The sequence below is a fragment of the Cebidichthys violaceus genome, unplaced genomic scaffold (assembly GCF_023349555.1).
Source record: "Cebidichthys violaceus isolate CVI_PGR_0920_01 unplaced genomic scaffold, fCebVio1.0.p SCAF_162, whole genome shotgun sequence".
In the NCBI taxonomy this organism is placed as follows: domain Eukaryota; kingdom Metazoa; phylum Chordata; class Actinopteri; order Perciformes; family Stichaeidae; genus Cebidichthys; species Cebidichthys violaceus.
The window spans coordinates 200,001-222,371 of NW_027176332.1; the positions used below are offsets into that span (position 1 = coordinate 200,001).

At 41.5% G+C, this 22,371-nt stretch overlaps 1 protein-coding gene across 1 annotated transcript in view; it reads left to right on the forward strand.

The window, feature by feature from the left end:
- LOC137873372 (N-acetyllactosaminide beta-1,3-N-acetylglucosaminyltransferase 2-like) overlaps nucleotides 1–20,499 on the forward strand; it is a 21,926-nt gene extending 1,427 nt beyond the window's left edge. The window contains exons 2-3 of the mRNA XM_068711571.1: nucleotides 11,245–11,418; nucleotides 16,536–20,499. Of these exons, the coding sequence (XP_068567672.1) occupies nucleotides 16,561–17,751 (1,191 nt within the window). The 5' untranslated portion in view covers nucleotides 11,245–11,418; nucleotides 16,536–16,560 and the 3' untranslated portion in view covers nucleotides 17,752–20,499. The remainder of the gene's footprint in view (nucleotides 1–11,244; nucleotides 11,419–16,535) is intronic.
- The last annotated feature ends 1,872 nt before the right edge of the window (nucleotides 20,500–22,371 follow it).

The following is a 22,371-nucleotide window of genomic DNA, read 5'->3' on the forward strand; positions in this document are numbered from 1 at the left end:
CTTACTTTTATTACGTTTCCTACGTTACCTTACTTTTCTTATGTTTCTTACGTTACCTTTACTTTTATTACGTTTCTTACGTTACCTTTACTTGTATTACGTTTCATACGTTACCTTTACTTTTATTACGTTTCTTACGTTACCTTACTTGTATTACGTTTCATACGTTACCTTTAACTTTTCTTACGTTTCTTACGTTACCTTTACTTTTATTACGTTTCCTACGTTACCTTTACTTTTATTACGTTTCTTACGTTACCTTACTTTTATTACGTTTCTTACGTTAGCAGAAGAAGCAACTCATTGGTAGTGGTGCTGTGCTCTCGTGCTGCAAGGAGTTAAATCAATAAATGTGATTATTGATTATTCGCTTAAAGGCATTCATCAAACCAAACATACCAAACACAATATGTTTTAGACTAAACAATAGATTAGTTTATGGTAAAGCAAAATAATTAATAATTAACCAACACATGAATCAATAATTATAATAATCATTAGTTGCTGCCCTGGTTAGTGTAAACACTCACCAAGCTTAGTGTCCCTGAAGGAAGCAAAGGATATCCTGATAGTCATTCTCTCAGTTTACCATATCATCTCTCAGGAAATAAATGATGTTTATTGCATTGCAGATAGGACACATCTTTTTTTTTTTTTTTTGTGGAAAACAATCAAACAAACTTGAATAAAGTGACTCATAAGGCCCCTCTGGATACATATAGAATTAATACATTTAGGGGAAACAGTAGTCACACTGTGTGGTTCTGTTCTTTCTTATTGAGTCATAATCTATCTTTCAGTTCTCTACCTCGATAGCGGTCTAGACAGATTTTATCACGGCCCCTGATTAAAGTCCGACATCATCAGATCCGTTCATGAAACCATAGAGACTCAAACACAAACACATAATATATGTGTGAGGTAGAAAAGCAGGGCGACGTAAATCCAATATTTGGATGAGACAACTGAGAGAATATTGTCTGAATGGTGCTTTTGTCTGCCGGCTGATAGCTGTCTTTTTATTTCTGTGTAACCTAAATGTCTTCCTCTTCCAGACCTTTGTGGTCTGCTCTTGTCTCCTCCTGTCTTCCTCTGTCCATCCTCCTCCTCCTCCTCCTCCTCCTCCTCCTCCTCCTCTCTCTGCTGCCATAAGTGCTCTCCAAGATAAAAGTTTTTGATCATATGAGCAATATTTTCCAGAGTTACTGCACAGATGTGTGTGTGTGTGTGTGTGTGTGTGTGTGTGTGTGTGTGTGTGTGTGTGTGTGTGTGTGTGTGTGTGTGTGTGTGTGTGTGTGTGTGTGTGTGTGTGTGTGTGTGTGTGTGTGTCAGCACTGTTAGAAGTCCTGCTATGTTTAGACAGAAAAGTCCAAACCACACTTTGGATGACTAGCCTCCATCCAGCCGAGAGCAAATCTAGCTATTTTGAGATTTTATATGGAAAAGACGACATTTTGAAACAAAACGCTGATTTGGTGGTTTGGCTCCGTTTTTGTATCACCACACGACTCTTAAGATATATTACCCTGGATTCATATGTTGCATTTATATCTTTCAGTTCTGCACACCGGGTTGCAGTCATGAGAAATGTGTTCGTTCCTGTGTCTCTCTGATTTGTACGTACAGTTTTGTCTGTTTGTGATGGATTAGATCAAATTAAAATGGCACGTTTGTGTGTATTTGAGAAGTCTGGTGCTTCTTTGGTGGCCGTATCAAGTTGCTGTGGCAGAGATAGTGGTGTTACGTGGCATTTTTTTTATTTATTTCATGAACCCAGAGCACAAGAAACGTCTGTGCGCCATATTATATGATTTAAAATTTAAAATACAGAGTCTCTTGGGGCATCTCAAACACGGCCAGCCCTCTGAATACATCGCCAATACTTTTCCACACACCATGTGGAGTGCTTTCTTTACGACATTTGCTTCTCCGGCTCAGTGAGCCGGCTCAGAGCTCCCGTTTCCTGCTCAAGGACACTCTGACCGTCACAGGATGTGCATTCACCTGTTGATTTAATCAAACCTGTGACCTTTCTTCACATTCAGGACATTTGCTCTACCCACTCTCATGTATTCGTCTTACTTTATCCGTCCCACCTAAATGAACCATTGCTATTCCATGCACATTCTTGACAGTGGCTGACTAACGGTTTCTGTGGATGTGGTGAGGAACAGAGATGAGTAATAACAGGCATCTACATGTGGTATGGAGGTTCTGGTTTAAGAAGACAAACGTCAAAGCCGGTTGACTATTAAATGGATGAGCATGACTGTGTTTTAATAGCAGACAACGGGCTGCTTTAGTAGGAATTTGTTTCGTGAAAATTAGATTTTGGCTTGAAGGCTGCAGCTGATTGGTAGATCTGGTCCTTCCTCTCATTTCAAGGTCAGTAAATTCAGCACATCCCAACTGGGAGCTCTGGATCCACCCAGCAGTGCTGCTAATTATGGGGCCATCCCACCAGGTCTGTACTATAAACCACACTGTCGTCATTTATGTTGACACAGAAATCAGCACTGTCCTGTTTTAGAGAGACCGTCACACGATCCCTAATAGTTGTAGTTTGCATTGCATCTAACCAGCGACACCTCAGACCACAGAGGGATTGTGTTTACCTGACTGAGATCCTTATCACATCCAACTTTAAAGTGGGCTCACTGGACAGCTCAAAGAGGCTTTGTCTGCACGTTTATGATACGGAACAACAGAAAGATAGTTAACATCCACCCGCTAACTCTGCCCGCTAGCTATTATCTGCAGATATTTTGTTACCTTTAACAATAACCGTAGCAAATGAAAGCTTTTAGAGAAACACTCAGCAGTCAACTAGCTCTTGTGCAGTCCTCTGGTTTCTTTTGACGAAATAATTATTTCCTGCGTTGCTAATCTTAACACAACCGGCCTTCTGACTTCAGTCTTCAGCAGCAGGTTCTAGCTGCTTTACCTTCTTCAATGCAGCTTCATTGAGAGTCGCCAGGTCAACCACAGTGGCTCATTTTTGGTTTCTATAACACGCGTCTAAGACGGCTTTCAATGCGCGTTTGACAGAACACGTTCTGCTGAGCTGAGCGAGGCTGAACTCACCGTGGATGTATCGCCTCACAGGACGCACCCGAAAAGGAAACCGATATTGATCTCCTCTTCTGAATACCTGTAATTCAATAAACAAGCGTGCTGTATTATTTCACAAAATGTCAGCGGCGTTTTTTTTTTGCATTGTGTCCCTAACTATCACTTTACAAGCGTCAATGTTTGACGTTAATCATGCAGTTTACATGCTGGCATGACTAAATATTCCTTGATAATTACAAAATGTAACACACACACACACAAAGTTCTTACTCAAGGAAGGTACTAAAGTGGGGAATGACTGCTGTATGACTGTATTAGTTGTCTGATGACTTTGTAGTTAAACCACAGAGGCACAGTGAAAGTCAGACGACAGACACAAAAGAAAAGCTCTTTAATGTCTCTTCCAACTACATTTCGTGTAACTCTCAAAAGAGGGCCGTGGTTTTAAAAGGCCAGACCTTGTTTCTTTTTCTTATGACTAATAATGCCTCTGAATGTAAACTCAAATGTAGATTTTTCCAAAGAAGCAGATGCTGCCTTTTTTTTTTTTTTTTAAAGTGCTTGGCTGCCACTGTTTTCCGAGATCCATTAAAACCAGCTTACTGCTGCATGGACACAGCTAATCCATAATGTTACCGTCATTCTGCCGACAGCACAGCCCCCGACTACGGCAAATGCATCAGTGGGTTTAAACTCTTTATAGGCATTAAGAGGAAGATATAAACTGACACCAGTATAGCCTATAATGCACACAGAGAGCCATGCTGTGAGTGGGGCCGTGCATGTTTTCAGCCCAATGGAGCAAACTAAAGTTTCAGATTCTAAGTAGGTACATATTTAGACAGTCTTACCACAGTGACACATATTTGTGACGTCGGAAGTAACCCCGTCTCTGTGAATAAACGTCTTCATCCCGAGGACTCTGCCAGATCTGAGCTGCAGCCATCTTTGTTTCTTGCTTGATTTTGGGTCTCCCACTCGCCCCCAGGCTGTTTTTTGACAAGTGATTCTGTCAGATTAAGATCAAATCGCTGAATGGCAATTATCAATTTCGCCATGACAAAAAAAACAAAAGGTCTCAATAATTCACACTCGTTGGTGTTCGTTCTTCAACGCCATAGGAACCCGGTGGTTATTCATCAGCTTGGGTAATAGGAACATTGTGATGAAAGTTACTCAGCGGAGCAATCTTGAAATAATATTTGCCCTTTATAATACACACAATGAACAAGTACTCTCTCCCGCTGGACCGTAAGTTTGCAGAGTTTGTCTCGGCGAAGCCTTAAAGGTGCAATATATGAGATTCAGAGCATTGATACAGCAGCCAACGACTGTTAGCTATGTAGAGATATCCTGCAGTAATGTCTACCTGAGCAGAGGACACAGTCACGCTCCCTCTCTGTTGGTTGTAGTAAGAGAGTTTTCTTTACATAGTGCATGTTAGCACGCCTCACCGGTTAGCCCACCGCCTTGCTCTGCACTCATGGCGGTTACAGCTGATAATGCCGTCCCTCCGGTCCCCCCCCCCCCTCAGGTAAACACTGTAAGCTTTGTGAGCACTTTTGCTGAGTTTGCACCGTTAGCTCTGTTTGCACTGTTAGCCCCTATCTGCCGGCTCGGCCGTCGGCCATGTTAAGAGCCGTTGAGAGGCGATACACGTGCTCCTAGTTTTGTGTAAAGCACTTTTAACTTAACTTGTAGCCTTATTCACCAGTTCTGCTTTTTGACACTGTTCTCCGCTCACTTTGTGGATCAGTTCCTGGAGATGCGTTATATGTCCGTTCAGGGTGGTGCAATGCAACGTCTTGCATGCGTCATTTTTCGTCAGTCGTTTTGTCTATAAATTGAATAGCAGAGGCCCAAGGTGACGTCTTCAAATGTCTTGTTTAGTCTGACCGAAAGGTATTCAGTTAACTGTTGAAGCTTCAGCCTCCACCTGGTTCTCCACCTGTTTCCCCTCCTTTCTGTCTGCCAGAGATGACAATGGGTTGGGTTAGTGAGGTGCTTGTGGAACAGGATGTGACTGTTTGGAGATGGGCGACGTGTCAGGATGCAACACGGTCAGGGAGGAACTACTTTGCCACTCAACAGTTTCACAAGCACATTGAAACTTAACAATGAAGTCACGCAACAAAGACACGTCGAGTTAACATGACACGTCAGCTTTTTGCTGCCTTGTCTGCACTCTTCCTCATACCTTCTTCCTTCCCCCCCCAGTCTCTGAGGATGTGTAGCATACTTATTTAGCCATTTTTTTAAGATCCTAATCCGAGCGTAACGCTCGATATCTCGTGCTGCACAGACTCCAATGGCTCCACGTTTATGTCACATGCAGGTTGTTTGAGGTCAATGTTATCTAAGGCTCCAGCTTCATCTTCTCAGTAATATAATAATATCTCTCTTCTTTATTTGATTACAAACACTCAAACTCAATGCACATGAAAAATTATGATTGGATTTATTTTAATGTGATTTTGATCTTAGTTGAGCTTTGGTCGCAGTTGCACTCTAGTAGACTTCCAGCTGCACCATATGAACACTTCAGCATCCTGTTTTGAAATGTGGACGTGTGAGCAGCTCATTGTGTCATGTGAAAAGAAGGGAAGTGGATAGGGTGTATTCGTTATGGGAAGATCTGGCCCTTACTCTGCCTCTGATTGGCTACCGGCTGCTAAACGCTAACATTAGCCTAGCTGCGACGCTTACCTGTCAAGCTCACGTCTATAGCTATTCGCTCCACCAGCGGACCCGTACCGACCTCCCTCTTGAATCTATGGCAGAGCAGCAGTGGAGGCCTGCTGGAGGCTGTGAGATATAGAGCCAAGCGGCTTTTGGATTCAAGCAGGTGCCTGCAGAGAACAACGCTAGGAATGCGAGGTCCATGCCAGCTATCAGCTGTCCTCCAAAGCCCACGCACCTCTAGATGTGCCTCCAACATTGCTCTGCGGGCCCTATTTATAGGAGGCTTACCATAATAATAATAATAATAATAATAATTATCAATGATATCAATTTCCAACTTTTGTAAAACTGCCAATATACTCCAAATATACACACCACTCTTGTGAAAGCGATAGCTCAAGAACTGCTGGAGGGAATTTCTTCGGTCAGGTTTTTGGCCATAAGTCAAGAATTCATATGCTAATTATGACACTTTTACACAAATGTCTGATAGGATAAAATGATTTTACTCTGGACAGATGAGGATGTAAAGTCCAACTGACGAAGGATACCTCTAGTTTTTAAGATGCACTCAGTGATACCGCCTCTCTTTCTGTGGTTATTTCTTTGTCTTCCTGTAACAACTAAAGCCACTAGATGCAATTTGCAATTTTTCACTGAAAGGCCGAACGACCACATCGCCCACAGCTTCGTTGAGGCTTTTTGTCGCTCCACTTAAAGGTATGACATGGTAGAAAATGCAGAGCTGTGGAACGAGAGTAAAGCCTGAAGCCTTTCTCTTTTCTTTTTTCTTCTCTCGTTTTAAGTTGCTTTATCATCCCCAAAAAAAAAGCCCACAGAAAAGCTGCATTGTACTTCAACACAATAATTAATTAGATAGCTAGGGATGTTGTTATTTTTCTTTTAATACGCAACAACAATGTGGTGAAGAATAGAGAAAGCAAGAGAAGGAGAGACGCTGAATATAGTGCAAAGTTTATAATGGACGTTGAATAATTGATCGTCGTTCTGTTATTGTGGTAAGACCATTATAGTTTTAATATTGTTGGAACAATAAATGAAAGACAATGTTCCTCCATATTTGCTGGTTGTGAAAGTGATGGCTTGTGCTGTAGGTTATTTAAGGTGGATGTTCAATAGCTTTAATGCATTTGTATGGATGTAAACGGTGCTTCAAATCGTAATCCTGACTGTTTGTTCTACATCACTACAGTTCTATTCATAAGTATAATCACGACAGTATGAAGTGATTCATATGTACACAATGTCTCTGCTCATCAGGTCACACTGCCAGCCATGTGTCAGGATTAAACTTGGCATGTTTTATGTAATGCATTAACGTACACGCACACACACACACACACACACACACACACACCTTTAAATTTAGATAACGTTGAGTGTGAGTGAACGAGTCGCGCCAGAGAGAGAGGTGACCTTTAGCATGGAGAGACGGAGTGACAAGTATTTGTTGATAATTACAAATTCCATTCTATTTAAAGTGTGTGTTTATATATGTGTGTGTGTGTGTGTGTGTGTGTGTGTGTGTGTGTGTGTGTGTGTGTGTGTGTGTGTGTGTGTGTGTGTGTTAGGGATTATTGCCAGCTGATGTACATTTCTCTTTATTCCACAGACGTTTTAAACATCCTGGTTTTCATTTTAGTGACTTTAACGAGATATTGAGCGATAAGACAGTGATGAGACAAAAGAGACAACCAGAAGTGGGCAGACTCCAGCTCTCTCTCTCACTTTCAGATCTATTTCTGGAGCTCTCTATTCGCACCATCCTGCTATTAGACCCACATTCCCTCATGCAATAACGTGCTCTTATACTCTTCAGACCCGTGTCAAGTAGACCTCAGAAATATCTCTTTGGTAGTTGTAATGTCCACAGGTGCAGGATGACGACGGGGACAAGGAAAGCTTAATTACATCACATTGTATAACAGTGGTATTCAATTAACATTCCAAAAGGTCCAAATTGAGAAAATCTCCTCCTTTGAAAAATGTGCATCTTAATAGCAGAGCACCTCAAGGTGTCACTCAGAGAGAACCAGGACATTCTGATGTAGCATTTCAAAATTAAAGCCCTTCAAAATCGCATACATGAGACAATTTGTCTCGGTCTCTGAACATATGAGACACACTGGTTTTAAACTGTCCGTGGGAAGAATGAACCTATAAGAGTTTGTTCATTGTTGGTTAAAGACTCTGGTCTCTGGTCTCTCTGACCACTTCTCTCTCTCTTTGGAGAACGTCATGTGAAATAACTTCTCTGACTCGCGTAATCATTTTTCTACTCCTCGTTCTCTTTCCTCGTCTCCCTGTGTGTCTACATTTCACTCGAGTCAGGAAACAGAATACTCACATTTGATTGGCTGAGCTGCATCACGTGATGTGATTTACGCCGCTGAACAAGTGCCGTAAAGGCTGGAAAAGCTGCGCCGGTTAAAATAAAAGCGCTCCGTCAAAATGTAATAATTCTCAATTATCTATCGGTTTTAGGTCCTGGGTCCGGATACAACGGCGTCTGGGTCCGGATCCGGACCTCGGTCCGCCTATTAGTGACCCCTTGTTGTATAACGTAGCATGAGTGGCTGGTTGTGTGCCTTCCTTTCTATTTCCCGCTGTGGAAGTCACATGGTACTCCATAGCTCGGAGGAAAAGTGGAAATAAGAAGCTGTTCCAATGCTAGTTCAGATAAGTGGTCAAACCAAAAAAAATGTAGAGTTGAACTTTGTCCAGAGACCTGATGTGGCCTCAGCGGTAGACGCTCTTTATCTGCTGTCACACGACGGAGCACTCAGCTAAATGAGGAACGCTTTACTGCAGCAGAACACACAGCTGGACACCTTTTTTATCTCGTAGCCTGTTTGCATACAATGTTTGGAAGTGACTGAAACGCTCTTAATCGTGGGACCTGCCGTTGGAAGTTCGGTTCACAGAGAAGCAGGTTTGTGCTCATCAGCGTTGCTTCATTGGTTGTTTTCTCATCTGTGAACAGTTATGGCAGTTAGCTTTACCTGACTATTGTTTCCCTTTAAGAGGCGTTTTAAAGGCCCCGTGGCTGTGAGTCAACCCAGAGAGTTGTTCGAGATGTCACGGCTTTTGACATTTGGGATTAATTCTTTGTGGCAGGCAGTGATGAAGGTGTGGAGGAAGAATGCAGTGTGTTTAGTCGTTATTAGTGAGTGTCTGAAGTACAGCCCGGCCGATGCTGGAGAGTTGGGGGTTTTTTTGTTGGGTTTTTTTTGGGCAGATGTTGATGCAAATGCACCGATCGATTGGCAGCTGATCGGAAAATCTGATGTTTTCACATCCATATAAAATAGATTTTCGAGATGGATTTATGATTTGTTTAACTTCCTAACACGAGCTCTAATAGCAGCTTATAAGACATTATTAAAACTACCAATGCCAAGAAATAATTCAATGAAAAAAACAAACATTTACTTATCATTTGAATTGTGTGTTTTTCTTCAAATAACATCTCTAAACAATTATATCGGCTTTCACTTTTGTAAAACATAAACCCACCTAAATTAGTTGGGGTTTTTTTTATGAACTGTGGCCATGATACATGCTAATTTGGTCGTTTGAAAAATAACCCCTGCTCACCAATGTGGCTACTTACACCTGCAGTGAGCTAAAACCAACCAGCCTTATGTATCAGTGGAGCTTTCAGTCCGATTAAAGACATAAAGCGTGTTAATAAAGTGACCAGAAGCGATCGACGTGCGTGCAGGATTGTTCGGTCTCTTTAAACGCCAACATTTAAAATCTGTACAACAACCGATGTTAGACGTGTGTCACATTTGAATGCCATTTTAAAATAGAGAAGCAGAGCTGGAGGAATTAAAGGTGGAATGTTCCCGAACAAGTCAAACAGACTGAGAAGTTCTTTTTTCTGTTGTAAAGGAGCACAAACAGAGAGTGACCTCTTGAGTACACAGTATTTAGATTAGACACATTCCATTGTTGATTAACTTTTCTGCTCATATTCCCCCCCTTTTTAACGTGTTTGGGGTCTTTTGGATAATCTTTAAGTGAATATCTCACGGACGGTTTGTACGTTAACGCCACACAGTGAAGGGTGATATGACCTCCTATCTGACCAGTAGAGCCGGTGAGTTAATGATTAACTAACCACAGTCATGTGTAGAAAGGGAGTCTTTGTCAGACGCCCCAGATGTTATTTTTTTTTAGCCTCCCAATGTGTTCGACCACTCCCTGATTTATCTGCTGCTTTAGATGGGAGTTCACCAGCGTGTCGTGCACCGTGATCATTTTCTCGCTCTTGTATTTGGCCTCGCCCCTGTTTGCACACTTGTTTTTAATTTAATTACAGCAGCTCAGGGGAAAATCTTTGGCTTTACAAACAAGGTTTCTAAGTCGAGTAGATGCGCTACAAAGCTTCTGCTGTCCTCTAGCTGTGTGGCTTCATGGAAATGTTTTTTTTTCTGTTTTCCCCACACGGACATTTAAATGTGAAAGCAAGTGAGAAATATTATCACAAAGGGTCATTTGAATTTGTTTTTGTACAAACAACTTAACTGGATTCAAGCACAATTTAAGCCGATCTGGATTCCAGATACACGGTCTGAACAGGACCTTCATGACTTCTATAGAGGCACACTTATATTTGTTAAAGGGGCAGTGTGCTTCGCTGGAAGAGCTGTGGCTGAACGTTGAGACCCTGGGTGGATGTGGAGCACAGCAGACGTTCATGCAGTAGCTTGTCTACACGAGTAAAAGAGAGGCTGGAACATAAAGAGCGCTAAGCCCGAGGAGGGAAAATGACATGGGTGAGCCCGAATGTCTGTAAACTGATGAAAGTCTCTGAAAACAACGATTAGAGCAACCGCTGGTGTCTGTGGTGGGAAGAACATCTGTGCCTCTTGTCTGAGAACAGTCTGCATCGTGGGCTGTGTGTGCGGTCGCTGTCTGCTTTTGGTGTTTTCAAATGTTGCTCTTCTGCATAACGTGATGTCTTCGCTGTCAGTCTGGACATTTTAAATAACCAGGCTCTGGTCTGGTTTCGGCACTAATCTGATTTCTTTGACGTCATGTAAATGAGAAGCCTGGTTTTCTGCATTTAGAGAAACCTGATTTCCCCTGGAGAGAGTTGATGTATTGGCCACATATCACTGATACCTCCTGACCATTTTTGGACTATTTTATAACTGCTTTATTTACGAGCAGAGAGGCGCTTGAATGAGTCCTAAAACCTGGGAGTAAGTCGGCGTTCATGCACTTCCTGTTCCCTCGTCTGGAAGTCGATGTGATTTTGTTTGGATGTCTGTGTTCAAGACGTGATGAAGAGATTTCAACGACGGGGTCGTCTAATAACGGAGAGGATGAATTGTTCACACTCTCGTTACCTTGTTTCACTGGCTCTTCAGCGCTACTTCTCTCTCTTTTCTACTCATTTGCTTTGTTTATTTTGGAGTTCCTCATGTTGACACAAAGGTTCTTTTCTTTGGTTTTCAGGTTTTGACGTTCCCCTGCCGCCCCCCCCTCCCCAACCCCTCCCCTTCCTGATTACTTGTTCACTCATTGGCTGCTGTTCCCCTAGTGGGCGGAGCTAAGTATGGGGTAAGAGAGGAGAGAGGAGAGGAGACACCAAGGCGACACGAAGCTGAGGAGGCCGTCTGAACTGCACAGGTAAGATGTGCGCTCACACTTCTAGGATCTCTTAGTGTTACAACATTAATACAAACAATTTATACAAACACAAGGCAGTAAAAAGTAAAAGTCTGCTTTGAAAATCTTGTGTAAGTAAATGTACGTCAGTATAAACTGTAACCTACTTAAAGTACAAAAGTAAAATGACTCACTTTGTAGTCAAATGAGTTCTTGAGCGGTATTTCTGTTTTATTTTTATTTGTTGATTTTACTAAATTATTTATTTTATTTATTTCTTAGTTTATTGCCTTTTGCTTTTGCTGCTTTTGTCTTTCAAAGCACGTGCTACATAAAGTTATTATTATTATTAAGTTGTTACATTATATTATAATATTAGATTATTATTATTAAGTTGTTACATTATATTATAATATTAGATTATTATTATTAAGTTGTTACATTATATTATAATATTAGATTATTATTATTAAGTTGTTACATTATATTATAATATTAGATTATTATTATTAAGTATTTACATTGTATTATAATATTAGATTATTATTATTAAGTTGTTACATTATATTATATATTAGATAATTATTATTATTATTATTATTATTATTATTATTAAGTTTTTGCATTATATTATAATATTAGATTATTATTATTATTATTAAGTTGTTACATTATATTATATATTAGATTATTATTATTATTAAGTTTTTGCATTATATTATGATATTAGATTATTATTATTATTAAGTTGTTACATTATATTATATATTAGATTATTATTATTATTATTAAGTTTTTGCATTATATTATAATATTAGATTATTATTATTATTAAGTTGTTACATTATATTATATATTAGATTATTATTATTATTAAGTGTTTGCATTATATTATAATATTAGATTATTATTATTATTAAGTTGTTGCATTATATTATATATTAAATTATTATCACTTACAGTAACATGTAAGATGCATTTTAATGTCACAGCTGCCTGCAATTTTTGGGTTCAGGTGATTTTAATTGAAAATCTAATTTCCTTAGTGGGACAATAAAGATAAACTCAACTAATTCACTGTAGAACAAGTTAGCAGTACTACCAGTGCTCCCCCCCTCCCCCACACAGGTGAGAGCCCCCCCTCCCACTGAACCTGTTATCAGCTGAAACCACTGTCAAACACAGCCGGGCATTGTCCCGTAAACGATGTAATCGGCAAGTCACAGAGCTTTTGTTTGTGCTGGTTCATGAAAGTGGAAAAACATCCCGCTGTTGTCGACCAACATGTAACCTGCATTGTTTAAGAGGTTTGATTTGTAGATACATATGTAAAATATTAACCTCCACATCATCTCCAGTTGGAGTTTGATTATCTGCAATATATACATATATATATATATATATATATATATATATATATATATATATATATATATATATATACATATACATATATATCACATCACACAAGGCCTGCATGAGGAGGTTGCTTAATACGTAATTGGATTAAATCTAATGAAGTTAATCCACCTTTGAAGCAGGATGTTCTTCCTTGATTGAATTCTTTACATGATGTTTGTTTGATATTTGAATCGCGCTGCTTGTGATAAGAGTGTTTTACCCGCTTTGTTCCTTCATCACTGAGCGGTGGATGATGTAGTATTGCTGTATAGATCTATATTTAGCTAGAGAGGATTGTATCTGTGAGAAACCTCCACCGTGTGTCACGTAACAGTAGCTCCCACTATTTGTACCGTCTAACATCATGCTGCGTCCTGATAGGCTGCTGCTTTCTGACTCCTAAGTCTGTTCGCGCTCCGCATCTTCTTCTTACGTGCATAAAGATCTTCTTCGTGCACCAATTTGGTTTGTGCAAAATTTACACGAAGACAACCACAGGTATAAACCGCAGCAGCAGCAGCAACCAGTGTGAATATACTGGAGGGAAAGCACTTCAACGAGTGCTTCCTCAGTCATCAACCCGCTCTGAGCTGTTGCATTATTACTGGAATGTGACTGGAATAGTCCACCACAACCCCCGACATGTTGAACAGTTCTCATTAGAGGCCAGTTTTCAGATTGTCACAGTCAAAGTAAACGTAGGAAAGGACCCGGCGCCGGCAGCATCAGCTAAAAACAAGCTGCTTTTAACCAGCCGCAGATGTTCCATCAGGTGCAGGGAGACGTATGTTTAGCTCTGCGCTGCTGATGGGTAATTAGACGTAAGAAGCTATGGTCCTGTCAACATGTTGTTCCTTCTTTATAATCTCCACCCACTCATTTCCCAGAAGTCTCCTTGTTTGTATGGGGATGCGGAGGACGGGAAAGCCCGATCACCCGTGAGAGAAAGAGAGCGAGGCCGTGTCTGTGCTCGCCTCTTCTTTGTAATGTAACTCTGATCTATACCTCCAGGATCCTTTCTCTCTGTTTTCACCTCAATGTGAGGGAACATTTACAATAAAGGGAACAAGGAGATGACAGGTAGAGGAGGTGAGGAGGAGGGGGGAGGGTAAACAAAAGGATAGGAAGTAGGAAAGTAAGCTGTGTTGCTAGGAGGCCGAGAGAGCAACACAATACAGAGGCAGGAAGGATGCATGCAGCGGTGCAGAGAAAGATGCACAGAGTCTCCTTTTTAACTCGTCAGGTAGAGTTCACCCACACTTTGAGTGAACTCTACAAAGCCAAATGTATGCATTTAGCTCAAAGTACCGCTTCCAGAGCTGCTGGTGTGGTCGTAGTCTTCTGTCTTATCTCAAGGGTTTGACCAAAAATGACCCTGATATCTGCCAGATGCTGAGGCTTTTTTCACCCTCTGCCTGGTTTCGGAGCTAAAGCTGCACGTTTGCCGCCCTTTATTATGTCTCGTCTTCATCGCCACCCAGTCGTAACTTCGTTTTATTGGTTTCAAAGTTTTAAGATGCGAGTAGCTTTGAAGTTTGCAGCCTCAGAGTTAAATTCAAACGGTTGAAGTGGGGCGTCCCGGTAGACGTCGATCAATCCGTTTGAGATCTTTATCGCTCGTCAGCCCTCCCCTCATTTCCTGTCGCCTCTCTTACTGCCAGCCGTCTAAATACCCTTAACAATGATCATTTGGGTCATTCTGTGTTCTCCCTTCATTGGTACCGCAAGAATGTCAGAGGCTTTAGTCCATCGATAACTTAACCGATGCAAATCCCACAGATGGGACCGCCTCGCTGTCCAAAAAAAAAAAGGAGAAGGAAACGGGAAATGAGGGGCGTTAGGAAGCGAAGGGAAGGAAGCGGGGACACAGATTTTGTGTAAAAAGAGAAGTGAAAGTTATCAGCGAGGATGTGTGAGTCTGCCAGAGCAGGAACCTGAGGCTCAGACCTCATGAAAGGCTGTATTGTCTGTTCCAACCCTCACATGTTGTCTGCATTTCATTTCTTTTTTTTTTTTTCAAAAAAAGAGACGCAAAACATCCTGAAATATTTGGCTTTGATGAAACCGTCCTCTGTTGTGGTGTAACGGACCAATGTGGACTAATTACACAGATTATAACGTAATCATAATAACGTAGTTATGAGCTGTTTACACAAACTCTAAGCATTTTATAATAACATTTAAACCGTTTTAATTCATTCAAAGATACAGTCTTTTATTTCCTAATCACTGCCGGTGAGTCACTAGTCCTCTGTCTTTATATTGCTTCAATCCAGCGAACAAACGACGGATCGCAGTGAACTTGTCCGAGTGAGTTTTATTGTATGTCGTTTGGACCACAGCCAAAACTCAGTTCATACTTTACGACTGAGATAAATACTTTATAACCTCAACGGTGTCTGTAGGTTGTGGATTTAAAGAGTTTGCATAATAATCTTCCGCACCGGTTAGTAGAAAATGGATTTGTGATCAGACTTGATCTGTAAGCCCGGAGATTATTGTTGATATTATTACTATTGGATCTCTGGTGCAGTTTTAAATGCACCGTCTTCATGTGGCTGTTTTGAGTCTGAGTGTTCTGTGGCTGAGATATGTTCTCACCCGCTGCTTCTGAGCAAAGAGAAGTGGAAGAAGGTCACACTTCCATCGCTGCGCCGCGCCCCACTGATGACTATCTTGTGTTTCCTGAAATGGAAAAAAAAAAAAAAAAGCACATGATCATTACGATGAAGCATAAATTGATTAGCCGGTTAGTCGCATGAAAGATTGATTACAAACATGTTTTCAACACGAGTTCATCGTTAACCCCGTCACTGGGTTAGGGTTGTTCATTTATTTATATTTATTTATATTTAAAGTGACACCGTTAAGCTTTTCTTTACCTTTCTTATGCATTCTCTTCCAATTTTTTTGTGTTTTTCTTTTATTATTTATGGGTTTTTTTGGCAGATATAAACACCACATGCTGGTGCGTTTAACACATTGTTGGTTCTGTTTTGTTTTGTTTGGGACGACAAGAAAAACACGTAACACTATCTATAAATCTATAATAACAAGACAGGACGGAGACACAAATAACCTGGAACCTTATTATGCTCATGAACAGAAATGTTTTCCTTTCTTTAAAGGTACAGTGTAGCATCTAGGGCAGGGGTCACTAATAGGCGGGCCGCGGTCCGGATCCGGACCCAGACGCCGTTGTATCCGGACCCTGGACCTAAAACCGATAGATAATTGAGAATTATTACATTTCTCTTGTAATTTAACCGGCGCAGCTTTTCCAGCCTTTACGGCACTCGTTCAGCGGCGTGAATCGCATCACGTGATGCAGCTCAGCCAATCAAAGATGAGTATTCTGTTTCCTGACTCGAGTGAGACGTAGACACACGGGGGAGACGAGGAAAGAGAACGAGGAGGATTATTATGTGAGTCAGAGAAGTTATTTCACATGACCTTCTCCAAAGAGAGAGACCAGAGAGACCAGAGAGACCAGAGTCTTTAACCAAGAATGAACAGACTCTTATAGGTTCATTCTTCCCACGGACAGTTTAAAACCAGTGTGTCTCATATGTTCAGAGACCGAGACGACTATTAAAAGCAGTAATGTGAAGCACCACTACGAGACAAAGCACAACTCTTTTGAGCAAACGTACCCACTCACATCTGAAATGAAGACGTCCCAAACACTGTCCCTTTTAACGGTGTTTGTTTCTTTCCCCCTGTGCTTGTCTGCTCAGGTGGTGACGGGTGTCGGACCCTGCCATGGCGCGGAGGAGGCTGAAGCTCGTTGTGATGGTGATCATGATGGTGAACTTCTTCATCTTCATCATCATCTCCCGACACAGCAGCCAGGACAAAAACGGCCTCAACAAGATCCGCACCCCCTCCAAACCGTTCTGGGCCAAGCTGGTCCCCAAATCGGCGTACTGCAACCGCCAGCAGCAGATTCTGGACCTCCAGAACAACCCGGTCCTGGCGGCTAACTACAGCGCGCCGTACGTGCCCGACTGGCTGAACGACACCGGTTTGTCATCCTACCCGTGTCAGCCTAACTTTAAGGTCACCACTCAGGTGAAAGAATACAACTCCCTGCCGGTCCGCTTCAAGGACTTCCTGATCTTCATGCACTGCCGGTCGTACCCGATCATGGTGGACCAGCCGGACGTCTGCAAGGAGCCGCCGTTCCTCCTCCTGGCCGTCAAGTCGCTGGCGCCGCACTTCGACCGCCGCCAGGCCATCCGCCAGTCGTGGGGCCGGGCGGGCTTGGTGGCCAACCGGACGGTGGTCACCGTCTTCCTCCTCGGCAACGCCACGGCCGGGGACCACCACCCGGATCTGTCCGGGATGCTGCGCTACGAGAGCGTCCATCACAGAGACATCATCCAGTGGGACTACAGGGACTCCTTCTTCAACCTGACCGTCAAGGAGGTTCTGTTCCTGGAGTGGATCCAGACCCGCTGCGCCGGAGCTCGCTTCGTCTTCAAAGGCGACGACGACGTCTTCGTCAACACCTTCCGCATCCTGGACTTCCTCGGGGGCCTCTCGGAGCCCAAAGCCAGGGACCTGTTTGTGGGCGACGTGATCACGAACGCGGGGCCGCACCGGGACAAGAAGGTGAAGTACTTCATCCCGGAGAGCATGTACGTCGGGGCGTACCCTCCGTACGCGGGCGGAGGCGGGTACCTGTACTCCGGCGACATCGCCACTCGCCTCCACAACGTGTCGCGACAGGTGGCGCTCTACCCGATAGACGACGTCTACACGGGGATGTGTCTCAGGAAGCTGGGGCTGGCCCCCGAGAAGCACAAGGGCTTCAGGACCTTCAACATCGAGGAGAAGTACCGGTCCAACCCGTGCGCCTACAAGAGCCTGATGCTGGTTCACCCGAGGACGCCGCAGGAGATGATCCAGATCTGGGCCTGGCTCAGTAACCCCGATCTGAAGTGCCAGTGACCAAACGTTTTATTTTGAAAACGAGAGTCGTGACTTCAGAGTTGGCAGCTTTAAGTTGAGATGTTACAGCGGTCGCTCGGAGGACTGGTTTCAACATGACCGCCGTAGTATTTGTTTGACTGGATGTCGAGCTAAACCCCCGCTTCACTGTCCAAAAAAACGAGCTTTACCCAAAGTGGCCGTGTCCTTTTCTCTGTGTGCACATATTTATATCACAACTATTTATATGGCCTTCATAATGCTTTAACACTGTCTGTGTCTGTGTCTGTCTCTGTGTGTGTGTGTGTGTGTGTGTGTGTGTGTGTGTGTGTGAGCTCCGCGTCGGAGCGCCTCGATGCTGTATTATAGAATAAAGAGACTAAAGAACTGGGATGTGTCCACCTGGGAGTCTCTGTTGAAAAACATTTCAAAATAAGAGAGAGAAGTTCACCAACGCTGCGTTATGAAACAGTCCAGCGGTTGGTTCCCACGTGCTTCAGTTCCTTCCAGAAGAGCTTCCTGGTGAACACGTCCTGGTTCAGTGTCGCTGGAGGCTCAGTCTGTGCTGCTACTCCCTTCCACACTCCCTCAAGTATTTACTCGTGACTCGCTCCGACTACAAACTAAACCAGTTCCTCCTCACGAAGAAGCCTCGCTTTGTGTTCCCCGTTTGGTGTTCGCGTCCAAAACCGCTCATCTGGAGTTTTGTTTGGCCTTAAGCTTGAGATCGTCCGTAGAGCTTCTGGATGTTCCGGTGGAGCGATCGCACGCTTTTTTTTTTTTTTTTTTTGTTGCTTTCAGGTAAAACAGGAATGTGAGTCCGGCTCAGCAGGTCTGGGCTTGGTTTTAGACCGAGAAAATCCAAATGCTGTCCGATTTGTGCTTCAGGTTTCTCGCTTTATACACAAAAAGAAAAAAGACACACAGTGCTCAGATGAACCAGAAGTGCATCTTCAGAGACATTTCAAGCTGAAATCCTCTCTTTAACTTGACTGTGCTGCTGTGTGAACGTGTTGGATGCTGTTAATCGTTGCTCTACTGTTGAACCTGAGGGTGGAACTTCTTCTTTCAGCTGCTTTAAGCTCTTTCTTTTTTTTTACCTGAATTGTCTCTGCAGTGTTCTTCATTCTGCTTCCACATGTTCCGTGTCTGTTTGAGGAGGAAGTCATTGGTTGTCGCTCTGCTCGGCTCACTACTGTCTGTTGGTGTCGTCGAGGAGTGCTGCTCGTATTTACCTTGTGTTTGTTGTGATGTCACAGGTCTCAGTGAAGGACCTGTTGTCTTGTGCTCCCGCTAGGAATAAAAAAGGTCAGAGAAGTGCGTTACATGAATGTATATCTTTATGTGTGGCTCTTCAGTATTGACACTCAGAATGTCCGTTAAACAGAAGCCGGTCAGACGCTCAGACGGCCTCTGTTAGAGCTCCCCCTGCTGGTCGGGATGCTGATCTTCAGCATCCCGACCAGCGCTTGACGACTCCGCGACCCAAAACCCTTCACCTAATTTATTGTTTTGTTCACGTTTTAAACCAAACGTTCGCTATCTCTCCGAGTTACAGCAACGTATTGCTCCTGTTAGTGTTACTGTAATGGGACACACTTTTTCTTTTTCTCTTTTTTGTGGTCACTTTTGGTGTCAGAAGAAAAACAAAGAAAGTTTAAAAAAGACAATCACAAAGAGCTTCTAAGAGGTCAATTAAGTCATTTTCCTTTTTTTGGGATTACATGCTGACTGGACACTATTTAAAGAGTCCATGTAGGATCAAACAAACACTAAGAGAGAGAGAGAGAGGAAGCAGGAGACCAGGACAGAAGCATCACATGTCCTCAATAATATATATATATATATAATATATATATATATATATATATATATATATATTATATAACAGGTCACACTCTGTTCATGTGGCTACTTGAATGATGTTTACATGCTTTTTAAAAAGTCCTCACTTACTGATTTTCTTTTCATATAATTGTAGACGTGTTTCACCGTCTGATGTTTCTGTCCTCTCGCCTCCAATGTTGGAATGTAAGACCTTTAAATCCATCGCTGCGTTTAGTTTTGTTATTTAGCTTCACAGTTGTTCCTCAGTTCTTTCCTTACATCCACGTGTGTTTGGACAGTCAGTGTTTCTCTGCTGTTTCATGTTTCTGAGCTTCTGTAGATGTTTGTTTTTTCGAGGGCAGAACAGGAAACGCATCATATTTAGGTCAATATGAAGTGAAATGTATTAATCAACACGACAGGGAGGAAGTGAATCCACGTGACGCGATAAATGCACGAGTGTTTGGGCCTTTAATCAACCAGGATCTGTCTTCTGTGACCCGGAGAGAGAGAATACTTTGAGTACCACTTTCACAAGCCTTTCACTCATAGTTACAAGTATTTCACAATACTTCAGATACTTTAATACTTTCTGAAAATGTGTGTGTGTATATGTGTCGCACCTGCACTATTCAGAGTTGATTACCAAATCTGTGCCTGTTTATTTGTTGTGTGTGTGTGTGTGTGTGTGTGTGTGTGTGTGTGTGTGTGTGTGTGTGTGTGTGTGTGTGTGTGTGTGTTTGTAGTGTGTGTGTGTGAGAGAAAGACTGTGTGTGTGTGTGTGTGTGTTCCTTCAGCCATGTTAAGTTCGATCGCTTTTTTTTTTTTTTTAAATACCTAGAATGACTTGATTATTTCAATAAAGTTGTATTTTGTTGTTTTTGTCTATGTTCTGTTTTATGCATTTTTATTGCAATACGAATAAATTATGTGAAGTAAACATTCAGTTGATTTGTTCATACTTATTTATTTTTAATAAACACTTTTGTTCTCTACGGAAACATCGTACTAAAGTATCACAGTGGACGTAAATCTATTATATCTATTTTATTCTATACATCTATTTTATTCTGTATCTATTTTATTCTATATCTATTATATTATGTTATATCTATTTTATTCTTTATTATATCTATTTTATTCTATATCTCTTTTATTCTATATCTATTTTATTCTATATCTATATCTATTTTATTATATTATATCTATTTTATATTATATCTATTTTATTCTTTATTATATCTATTTTATTCTATATCTCTTTTATTCTATATCTATTTTATTCTATATCTATATCTATTTTATTATATTATATCTATTTTATTCTATATATATATTACATCTATTTTATTCTATATCTATATCTATTTTATTATATTATATCTATTTTATATTATATCTATTTTATTCTATATATATTACATCTATTTTGTTGTGTATCTATTATATTCTGTATCTATTTTATTCTTTATCAATTATATCTATTTTGTTCTAAATCTATTTTATTCTTTATTTTATTCCCACATCTCGTTCATATTTACTGGTGCAGTGGACGCGTCTCACCAGCAGAGGGCAGCAGTGTATAAACTCACTGAGTCCACGTTCCACAAATACTGACTGGCCAAATCCCAACGTCCTCCCTGAACCTTGAACCCTGAACCCTCAAGGACTTAATGACGTCACTGGTGAGTGGTTGAGTGTGAGAGGCTGAGGGCTCGAAACGGTGTGAATATGAACGGGTCAGCACTGTCCTTATAAAAGCAGCATTCTAGACTCTTGACAATGACAGAGGAGCAGTTACTCAGAATACAAATCTTAAAACACTTAAATATGTAAAAAAAATAATAATAATAATAATAATAATAATTAAGTAATGCAGAAATTAAAATATAAAATAAAATAATTAAAATGTGTTGCAGACAGACATTGTAAAATAAATAAACTTGTTAGTGATGTAAATAAATAAATGAATAAATATATTTACTATGAAGCTTTGTTTACAGAACAAACCCCACCCGCCTGCTTCTCCCAGCAGGTTAAAACAAGCTGCTCTCTGATGAGTCATTCTCACCACTCAGCTCGTTTCCACTTTTCTTCTCCAGCAGCAACATAAACACTTTTCTACTAAAAACCTCGTCCACTTCCACTTTGTCGAGGATTTTTAAGGCGTCTCTCTCTTCCTCTATTTAGTTTCAACTAGTTTTCATTGAATCGTCAGTTTAACCTGAACTTCTCTATTACATGGAGGAACATGTTCCGTTATTCTCTGTTTTAGGATGGTTGTTGCAGAAAACAAACTTCTTCAAAATCATTTTTGATCTCACTTCATCAGCCTGAGAGTTTGTGTACTTAATGTTAAAAGAAGAGGGAAGCAGTCAGGTGTGTGTGTGTGTGTGTGTGTGTGTGTGTGTGTGTGTGTGTGTGTGTGTGTGTGTGTGTGTGTGTGTGTGTGTGTGAGACAGATGTGATATTTTATCTGATCAGGGACAATTTCTGACAATAAAAACAACTGCAATCTATATTTTAGTGAAGTAAAGATGAAGAAGAGTCTTGAAAATGAAATAAAATCCTCAAAAGCACATCAAACCAGTTTCCTGCTCCCTCAGGCCTCCTTCTAATGGATAAGAATCTAAAAATCTGACTGTGAAAAGTGATCTTAAAGCCGACCACATCCTGACTCTCGGATGGCGTCACCGTCAGCACGCTGCCAGGAAGCCAGATGATGAACCAAAGCTTCTGGGAAAATAGATGGGAGCAGTGATTCTCTCACACACACACACACACACACACACACACACACACACACACACACAC